Source organism: Euprymna scolopes, chromosome 19, assembly GCF_053919585.1.
Source record: "Euprymna scolopes isolate OS-2025 chromosome 19, ASM5391958v1, whole genome shotgun sequence".
NCBI lineage: Eukaryota > Metazoa > Mollusca > Cephalopoda > Sepiida > Sepiolidae > Euprymna > Euprymna scolopes.
The window spans coordinates 129092685-129102945 of record NC_136500.1 but is presented as its reverse complement, the minus strand read 5'-3'; the positions used below and the strand labels follow the sequence as shown (position 1 = coordinate 129102945).

The 10261-nt window shown below is 33.4% G+C and overlaps 1 protein-coding gene across 5 annotated transcripts in view; it reads right to left on the bottom strand.

Annotated features, from left to right (window-relative positions):
- The window catches only part of LOC145239969 (uncharacterized), a 1025820-nt gene extending 1016610 nt beyond the window's left edge, over nucleotides 1–9210 (bottom strand). For 3 of the 5 annotated variants that reach the window (XR_013862442.1, XM_080103557.1, XM_080103559.1), the window contains exon 1: nucleotides 2506–9208. Coding sequence is in view for 4 of the 5 variants with exons in the window: in XM_080103557.1 (XP_079959683.1) it covers nucleotides 2506–3790 (1285 nt within the window). In the remaining variant the exon portion in view is untranslated. Of the gene's footprint in view, nucleotides 1–2505 lie in introns of all 5 variants that reach the window. The other 2 variants (XM_080103555.1, XM_080103556.1) reach the window with 2 other exon arrangements.
- Nucleotides 9211–10261: the final 1051 nt, after the last annotated feature.

The window sequence follows — 10261 nt, the reverse complement described above, 5'->3', positions numbered from 1 at the left end:
TGTTAGTGAAAATATGCCGTGAAAAAGCAAACTTTCTAAAAGTTGAGCCTAAAGTTTCTATGCAAATTTATGATTTCCGGTTTTAAACCAGTTTATTTTACAGAAGCTTTCGCCTTTTAATAATAACCTTTAAATATTGAGTATACTATTTTAAAGAGATATATATTTTTTCAGATCATGAAAGCGACAGAAATTATGACAATAACGAATTAGTGCCAAACATAATACAACTAAATGTCGACATTATCAAACCTTCTTCGACTTAAAAATTATAGTTTATATTTTTTCGAACCGTTTTACGTTTTTTATTAATAAAAGTTCTAATGATATAAAAACAAATAAATAAATTTTAATGAATTCCCTGCTCTTTTTTTTTTTGTTTTTTAGGGTTTTTTTTACTATTTCGTAATTGACCTGATATTGTATTTGTTTGTCACGTGGTATTATATAGTTTTAAATTGTTTTCAATTAAACAATTATTGTTTATATTTTTCTAACCGCTTTACGTTTTATAATTAAAGTTCTAATGATATAAAAACAAATAAATAAATTTTAATGAATTCCCTGCTCTTTTGTTTTTTTTTTGTTTTTTAGGGTTTTTTTTTTACTATTTCGTAATTGACCTGCTATTGTATTTGTTTGTCACGTGGTATTATATAGTTTTAAATTGTTTTCAATTAATCAATTATTGTTTATATTTTTCTAACCGCTTTACGTTTTATAATTAAAGTTCTAATGATATAAAAACAAATAAATAAATTTTAATGAATTCCCTGCTCTTTTTTTCTTTTTGTTTTTTAGGTTTTTTTTTACCATTTCGTAATTGACCGGATATTGTATTTGTTTGTCACGTGGTATTATATAGTTTTAAATTGTTTTCAATTAAACAATTATTGTTTATATTTTTCTAACCGCTTTACGTTTTATAATTAAAGTTCTAATGATATAAAAACAAATAAATAAATTTTAATGAATTCACTGCTCTCGCATATTCGGTTCACATTTACTGATTTTTTTGTGAATGCTTCTGCAAAATAAATACATATACAGTAATTATAATCTTAATGCGACCTACGTTAGTTTTTCTGTTTTTATTCATACGTCACGGCAATTTGACATCCGGGTATTCTACATTACTAACCTCTTTCTCATAGACTAACATCTTTATTTGTCAGCAATGCTTCAAGCAAACTACCTTTCCATTTCAAATTCTCTTTGTTTTTGTAGGAGCCGTGTATTATTAGTAAATATTTTAAAATAACACTGACAATAGTAAACAACGCATACGTGTCGTTCAGACGTTTATATTTCAGAAAAATCGTGACGAGAATGTTTTTTTTCTTGTATCCACAAGAACGACATTCTTTTCCCTCCTAAAATATCTATAATTCACAAATGGGTGTCTCAATGAGATTGAAGATGCACCGAATGTGCAACTCAAAGGCGTAGGTATTTGAATATGAGGCAAAATCATATATATATATATATATATATATATATATATATATATATATATATATATATATATATATATATATTTGTTGAGCTGGATTAAATCCGACGATATGAAATAAAATGGAGGTGGAAGGACCTGAATACTCAACGTTTCGCCCGATTTATACGGGCTTCTTCAAGATATATATATATATATATATATATATATATATATATATATATATATATATCTACTTCCGGTTTATGTTTTGACCTAGATTTTCTCAAATCTAGGTCAACTCTCAGTATAAGTCTAATTTCTCATCTGCGTACACTGACTTTTGTTTAAAATTTCGTTTAAATTGATAAGAAATAAAGCAGCTGTCCCAAAGAAATCCCCCCGCACTTTTCTTTTGCCCGTAGACTGTCCACTCCCTCTTAGACAGTCTCTTTCTTGTTTCCGACAACAACCGGAAAACAGCAAGTACTTCATCAACTAGAATAGGTTGGGAGGAACCTCACTAACACAATATAGATTGCATTTAGTTTTTTGGGGTTTTTTTTTTTCCTTTATTTTCGGGTGTTTTTTAAAGCTTAGCAATATTCCACCCCCCTCCATCATTCGATATTTTTCTTTTTCGATTCATGTTTTATTTTAATTTTTTTTTTGTATGTTTGTACATAAATGTTTGATTATTTAAAAATAATAATAATAATAATAATAATAATAATAATAATAATAATATGGTGAGTGAAAAACTAGCTTAAGGAATAGACAAAATGGATGATACCCGGCCCTCATTTCTTCCCCCCCATTCCCTTTTGGCCCCATGCCACATTATTTTAGGGACCTCCCTTATTCTTTGTATAATGTTTTAATAAACTTATATAAAAAAAAATAGGTGGCCCCCTAGCAATAAATAATAAAAAAGTAAATAAAAACTAAAACAGCTCTCCCCTCCCTATTTGAAATATTCACGTATGGTCCCCGAAAACTTACAAAAGTGAAATAAACGTCTTTATATAAAAAGAATTACAAAAAAAAAAGGAAAATATCTGTCAAGTACTCACGGTAAACTCCTGATTTGTCGTCATTTCTCGATCGTGTCTGTTTGTATTTTTTACTCCCTTTTCGTGCGGTGAACGACTCCTTCTTGTCGAGTGGGTGATCACAGAAGTCGCGAGATCGCTCGCAACAGGCCGACTCGGTAAAATTAGAGGAGCCTTCGAATCCGCTCGGAAAGACGTTCGGCTGGAGAAAGCGCTGAATGAACTTACTCGGGTATCCGTTGAGCGCGACGTGTTGGCTAGGGTCGTTGTGCCGAACATTGTTATATCTTTTGCGTTCAGTCAACGAGTTTGCGGCATAACACGCATTATCGGACACGGGCTGTTGTTGTTGTTGTTGCTGTTGTTGTTGTTGTTGTTGCTGTTGATGATGATGATGATTTTGATGCTGTTGTTGTTGATGATGATGATGGTGATGATGGGATGTGGGGTCACCGTGCGTCGTGGTCGTCGCCGCAGCGGCTATATTTGACAATGTTGATGCGGATGCTGTGGACGACGACCCGGCCGCCGACATATGATTGGAGGGTCCGGGGTGGTGATGCTGAAAGTGTGACAGATGTGAAGAGGTGTTCGACTGGGAAGGGTTCGTGTGTGAAGGTATATGTGTTGGGACCCCCCGAGGTGAAAACTCACCGTGGGGGTTCGGGGGTCTTCTAGAAGGGGATGATAGACTTCCGGCGCTGAATGAGGCATTCCTCAATAGTTCGTATTCCATGTATTCGATAAGGGCGCGCCGTTTCATCTGAAATTTCCGGTGGTGGCGCAGGAAAGAGATGCAGAGGAAGATCGTCATGGAAATGGCCACACTTACGGCGGGCCACCATGGGTGCCGTAGACCGTATCCAGGGTCGGAGATAACTGGACTCACAGTCGTGCCGGCGGCGGCAGCTGCGGCGGCTGCCCCACTTTCTAGGAGACCCGTGGTCGATAAGACTCCCCCACTGTTGACCCCGCTTCCAGCGACCCCTGCAGCTGCTGCAGCTGCAGCGGCCGCGGCTGTGGCAGCGGCCGTAGGGGTCCCTGGGGTGCTGGTCAACGTCGCATTTGTTGCTGATGCTGCCACACTGCCATTGTAAAGACCGCTACCTGTTGCCCCAACCGCAAGACCAGCCATCACCACGCTATGATTTCTAGGTGACGGAACTGTCACCGACGATCGTAATTGAGAAGAGGCTGGCCCGGGGGTTCGAATTGTGGTCCTATTAGTGGCAGTAATGGTGGGGGCGGTCGACGCGGGGTCAAGAGAAATAGAAGAGTTATCAACCGAGCTATCGGTGAAATTCATCGTTACCGATTCAACAGCACGGTCGCCAGGTATTGCTGCGCTTGCATTTAGTGGCGTTTATATTATTTTAAGATTAATTTAAAACGTGTCCATTTAAATAGACATATATGTATATACATTCGTATTTTTATATATATATTTCTATATTGAAGAAAATTATCACGTGTAGAGAACTTATAGACATACTCAAATGCTGTGTACAACCATAAACGTGACGTTATCTGATAAATCTGGCTGAAATTTTACGTTTATATTATTCAAATCTGTAATTGTACATGCGTGATACGTAAATAATTTATATTTTGTCTTATAGATTATTATTATTATTATCTTTATAAATATAGAAGAAATTCTTCTATCTTAAACACCAAAATTGTAATAATGTATTTATATGTGTACATACGTATATATATATATATATATATATATATATATATATGTGTGTGTGTGTGTGTGTGTGTGTGTATTATACAATGTGAACTTTAATGTTCATATATATTAAACACCTATATGTGTTGTTACCTGGGCACGTGTAAGCGTTTATAATTTTTTTATGAGAAAGTGTGCGTATTTTTTGTGGGTTTTCAATTTTCTCTTAATTTTTTTCAGGTTCTGTAATTAACAGTATTAATTAACAGTATTAATTAACAGCATTAATTAACAGTATTAATTAACAGCATTAATTAACAGCATTAAAACTTATTATGAACATATTTTCTTTTTCGTAAAAGATCTCTGAAAAAAAAGAGGGGCATGTAGATTTTTGTGCTGTAGATATCTGGAGGACGATTTTTTTTTTTTTTTTTTGGAAGACAAATAAAAACTTATATCAGTTGGTAATCCGCGCGTGAAATCCTTGGAAACAATTATATAATTTCCTTATTATTCAAGAGTCGATTTTAGTGGTATATATTTTTATTTTTATCTTTTTTTTATTTTAGTAATACTATTTTTCCCCCATATTTTACTGACTATTCGGCGTCCGGCTGTGTTCTGGCGGTTTTTATGCGAATGTTATGGTGTTTTTTTTTTTTTTTCTTTTTAATGATTATTTTTTCCGTGTTTGTTTTTCCGTATGCCACGCCGCAATACTTTGTCTCCTAAATATTTTATTCGCGAAGAATTTCCGGTACAACTGTCAAGTCATAAGATATACAGAATACGGAATTTTTTTTTTTGTTTATTCTTTAAAAAAATTTTGTGTTATCACGTGACTTCCGCCGATAAGAAAATAAAACCCGCAGATTTTGTGCGTCCTCCGGAGGAAATATTTAAAAAAAAAAAACTTTGCACTTTTTTTATTTGGCTATTTACATTTTGTGAATATCAATTTTTTAGAGGTTTGAATTTTTTTTTTTTTTAAATATGAATTAAAAGCAGCAATTTGTTTCTGTATCTGTTCCAGTTTTTCTACGAATCTTTTGTTATCTTGCATATCCTTCTGACAATCCTGAAGATTGACATGTGTGTCATCCGAAAATGGTAAATCCAAAAAAGTTCGCCTCAAAACAAAGCAAAAGCAAAAAAAAAAAAAAACAAGTTTTTTATGAAATCATGTCTATTAATAATGTGTTTTCGTCTCCAGTTTAGTAAATAAAAATAAACAAAAATTCAATAAAAAAAAATATTTTAACTTAATTTAACTCTTTTTTCTCTGTGTAATATACGAAGGTGTACGTGTGGCCGCAAGGTGTTTTTGTTATTCATTATAAATTTATGTTCACGCATTTTTTGTGTATATAAGTATGTTTTCGGTGTATAAATGCTTTTCTGTGCGTGGATGTGTTTGTGTGTATAGCTGTAGTCGTATTTATAGATGTTTTGTTTGCATGGATATATTTGTTTATATAAATGTTTTTATGCGTATAGATGTTTTGTGTATATAGATATTTTATGTATTTTAATGTTTCGTGTGTATTGATATTTTTACGTGCATAGATACTTCGTGTGTATGGATGTTTTATGTGTATAGATGTTTTTGTGTATGGATGTTTTAGTGTGTGTTAATGTTTTGTGTATGTAGATTTTGTGTGTGTATAGATACTTCGTGTGTATAGATGTTTTTGTGGGTATTGATGTTTTGTGTGTATGAATGTTTTGTGTGCATGATTGTTTTTGGGTGTATGATTGTTTTTGTGTGTATTAATGTCTTGTGTGTATTAATGTTTTGTGTGTATTAATGTTTTGTGTGTTTGGATGTTGTTGAGTGTATATAGATGTAGATGTGTATATGCCGATACACATATAGATATAGATGTTTTTGCGTGTTTGGGTGAGTTTGCGTGTATAGATATTTTTGTATGTGTTTTTGTGTGTATATATGTTTTTTGTGTGTTATTGCTTTTGTGTGTATAGATGTTTTGTGTGTATATATACTTCTTGCGTATGGATTTTTTTATATGTATAATTTTTGTCTGTGTAGATTGTTTGTGTGTATGTATATTCTTGTGTGCATGGATGTTTCTATGTGTGCCTGGGTATATTACTTGTGTATGCGTATATACTTTTATGATTTGGAATAATTAAAAAATTGTTTTATGTGTGTAAATGCACAATTGTGGTGTGTGTGCGCGTATGAATGTTTATCACGTGTGTCTATCGTTTGGTTGATACATTTATGTATTGTGTAGGTGTGTGTTATGTATTCATAACTATGGGTATATGGGTTGACTAAGGGGTCCATCAAAATATGTTGGCTAAGCTTTCATGAAAACACGTATCTCAATTGTTTTCTATGATAAAAAAATACTTTGTTTTCGTTTTAGCTTTTGTGTTTCCCAGAGAAGTTTTACAATTTAGTAACTTTATTTCATTTTGTAAAATAGAAATGATATCAGTACACAAATTGTAAGTAAACATATGTGGTGATCTCAATTTGTGCATTATTTCTCTCTCTGGGTCCCTAGGTATATGCCCATCTGTTGGGGTGGGAGGTGATATGTATTTACGCTCTACGAAACAACAATGTACCGTTAAAAAAGAGTTTGGATGAGGAGAGATGATAGCTAGAACTTATTAGAGCCTTATATAGTAATTGGAACCTAATTTTCATTTTCGATGGACAACATTTTCAGCTACGGGGCATTTGTCATATATGACAAGAATGCCAGTATAATAATAATAATAATAATAATAATAATAATAATAATAATAATAATAATAATAATAATAATAATAATAATAATAATAATAATAAATGTAATTATACTATGTGAGAATATAGGCTGCCACTCACAATTCAAGGAAGAGCACTTGTTATTACTAGTGAGAGATCAGTGATAATGACCTAAGTGAAAACTCCCCGTGAGTAAATAATAATAATAATAATAATAATAATAATAATAATAATAATAATAATAATAAATGTAATTATGATATATAAGAAGGCATGCTGTAAGCAATGACTAATAATAACTTGTGTAAAAATTCCTGTGAGTAAAATAACAATGTCAACTACAACAATAACAAATAATTTTCACTCAAAACCCACAGTTGTAATCAATGGTAAACGGTTGTTGTGATCGCAAGAAACGCGATATACTGCAAATCTTGGAAGATTAATTGTCACTCAGATTCCAGTGAACAACATATGTGTTTTACTTAATGAACGATCACAGGTAACAAGTTACGAGGGGGGTATCTGTAAGTGTATAAATAACAATAATAATATTATTAATAATAACGATAATAATAATCAACTAGACATAATAATAATATTAATAATAATAATAATAATAATAATAATAATAATAATAATAATAATAATAATAATAACTATGACGACAGTGATGTCAGTTGTCAACGCACCTACTGTAGCAACAGATGTCAAACGAAAATGCTATACGATTCCTACAAGATGCGTTAGCACTCGACAAATACAAATGATATATATTTTGATATTTTACTTCCGAAAAATGTTAGTTGTCCAATGTGAAATTAACATGATAATTTATACTAAAGGCTCGTTACTTATCTAGTGTGTAATCATATATACACACACACACATATATACATATACATATACGAATATATATCTACGTATATATATTTATATATATTCTTACTTGTGGAATATACACATCTATGAATAATGCAACTATGTGGACAAATCACAAGAGCTTCGTTTAGTTTCTCTTAATGAAATGAATATGTGTGTGTGTGTGTCTGTGTGTGTGCGTTCGTGTTTTCTCTTCGTAATGCATGTGTGATAGAGAAATTTGAATATGAACCAAGAAACGCATGGAAAAAATTAAAATAAAAGAAAACAACCAAACAAAAATTAAAAATAAAAATTGAGATAAATAAAGGTATTTTTTTTTAAATCTAATATTTGTTTTTAAAAAAATCTAAGATGCTGATACATATGTGTGTATATATATATATATACATAACAAATATGCACTCCTTTTTATATATCATTTTGTTTTTTTTAATCCTTCACGACATAAATCCTGGGTAGAAATCTGCCGTATAGGCATTGTTTCCGTTAGTGTTGTCATAATTCTCGGTGTTGCTAGAGTTATCGTTATTGTGATTGGTGCTGTTGTTGGGATGCAGGTGGCGGTGATGCTGCAGCCGCTGCCACTGCTGCTGCTGTTGCTGTAATAGCTTTAGTCGTCGTCACCGCCGTAGTCATCAGCATCGTCATCATCGTCAACGCCATCACTAACATCATCAGGAAGACGAGGACAACGTTTCTGCCACGATAAACTTCATCCTTTCTATATCCGTCATTGCTTTCTTTCTTTTTTTTTTCTTTTAGCGGTAAAATTTATTCTTTCTTTCTCTCTTTCTCTTTTCTTTTTTTTTTAAATTTATTTTACTCTTTTTTTCTTTCCTTCTATTTTTTCTTACTTGTATCCAAAATACACTTGGTTGCTTCCAGTTAACGATAAGCTCCTCCAAGGCGCAGCGTATCCCTCTGTTTCATTTCCAGCTATTTTGTTATGACAATCGTACGTCAAACAGCAGAAGTACTAGTACAAAAACAAAAAAAAAAAAAACAACAACAAGAAGAAAAACATACAGTGATACTAACATTCGAATGAAGACAAGAAGAAAGAGAAAGTGGGAGGAAAAGTGGGTGCGGTAAGAGTGAGAGTAGTAGGAGGAGTAAGTGATAGTATTGTGGTAGCGTTTTTTGTCCTTTCTCTCTTTCTTTTTTCCCTTTTAAATTTAGTACGCGCGCGCTCGTTTGAAGACGTAGGCACACGCGCGGTGGCGGATATTGTTACCGTATATAGAATCCACCGCTAATATCACTGATACACACACGAATAACCTTAACTGAATTATTCAAAATCTCTCTCCATCTTTCTTGTAGCGTTTACAGGAATTTTTGTTAATCGTTCGCGCTTAAAGGCTCACCAGGAAGAAAAACATATCAATGACAGTCAAGCTCAAGCTCAGGTAGAGGCTGGCTGCAGTAGTAGCTATGTACAACGAAATAACCTACTACTACTACTACTACTACTACTAATAATAATAATGATAATAATAATAAGAATAAGAAGAAGAAGAAGAAGAAGAAGAAGAAGACGAAGAAGAATCATCTAACATCCACCTTTAAAAATATATATATATATATATATATATATATATATATATATATATATATATATATATATATATATATGTCGGTACCGGCATCTGTTACCACAACACATGAAGGCTCAACAAGTATAGCAAAAGCTGATGGTGTAGCACCATCCAGACCTCCACCGGAAGGGTTAGGAAAACACTGCAATTCTGGAAAGGCTTATTCCCACTCCAATTTCAGAGAATGCCATCAGAGAAGAAATCAATGCAAAACAGCTGTTGCGAGAACGCAAGTGACGTGTAAAGTTTATTGAAAGAAGCTTTAAAGTACTGGATTTATTGGAAGATCTGTTGCCACTCAGATCTCAGGGAACATTCCCTGTTGTTGATAATGAGTGATCGCTAATAGTGACTCGTGTAAGAATTTCTGGTGATGGAGAAGGAAAAAAGAAAAAGGGGTAAAAACAGAAGAAGAACCACAACAACAAAAACCTTGAATTAAAAAAAAAAAAAAATGGCAGTTCTACTAGTTCTGTCTTTACGTGTGAGCGACTTCAGGCCGGGTGGCAGTGTGTTGTTCGTGTTAGTAGCGCGGCTGTGTCTTTCGTCGTCATGGCAATGCAAGTTGTTCATCATCACCTTTGCACACGGCGGCGAGGTAGGAGGAGGCTTATTGTAAAAGTAGTCATAGAAAGAAGAGGCGTCGGCAATGATGGCTGCGCGTACCCTAAGTCCGTTCTCGACAGACGTACTTCGTTTGCCGGCAGTTGCTGGCTAGGGACGGCGGCCCCGGCGATAGAAGATAACGCATAAAATGATAGGAGCGCCTGGTTTATACTCTTGAGAAATAAAAATAAAAATGGACGAATGAGTGAGTGAAAGAAAAGAGTAGAGAAAGGAAAGAAGAGGGAAAAGATGTAGATTCAGAGAGAT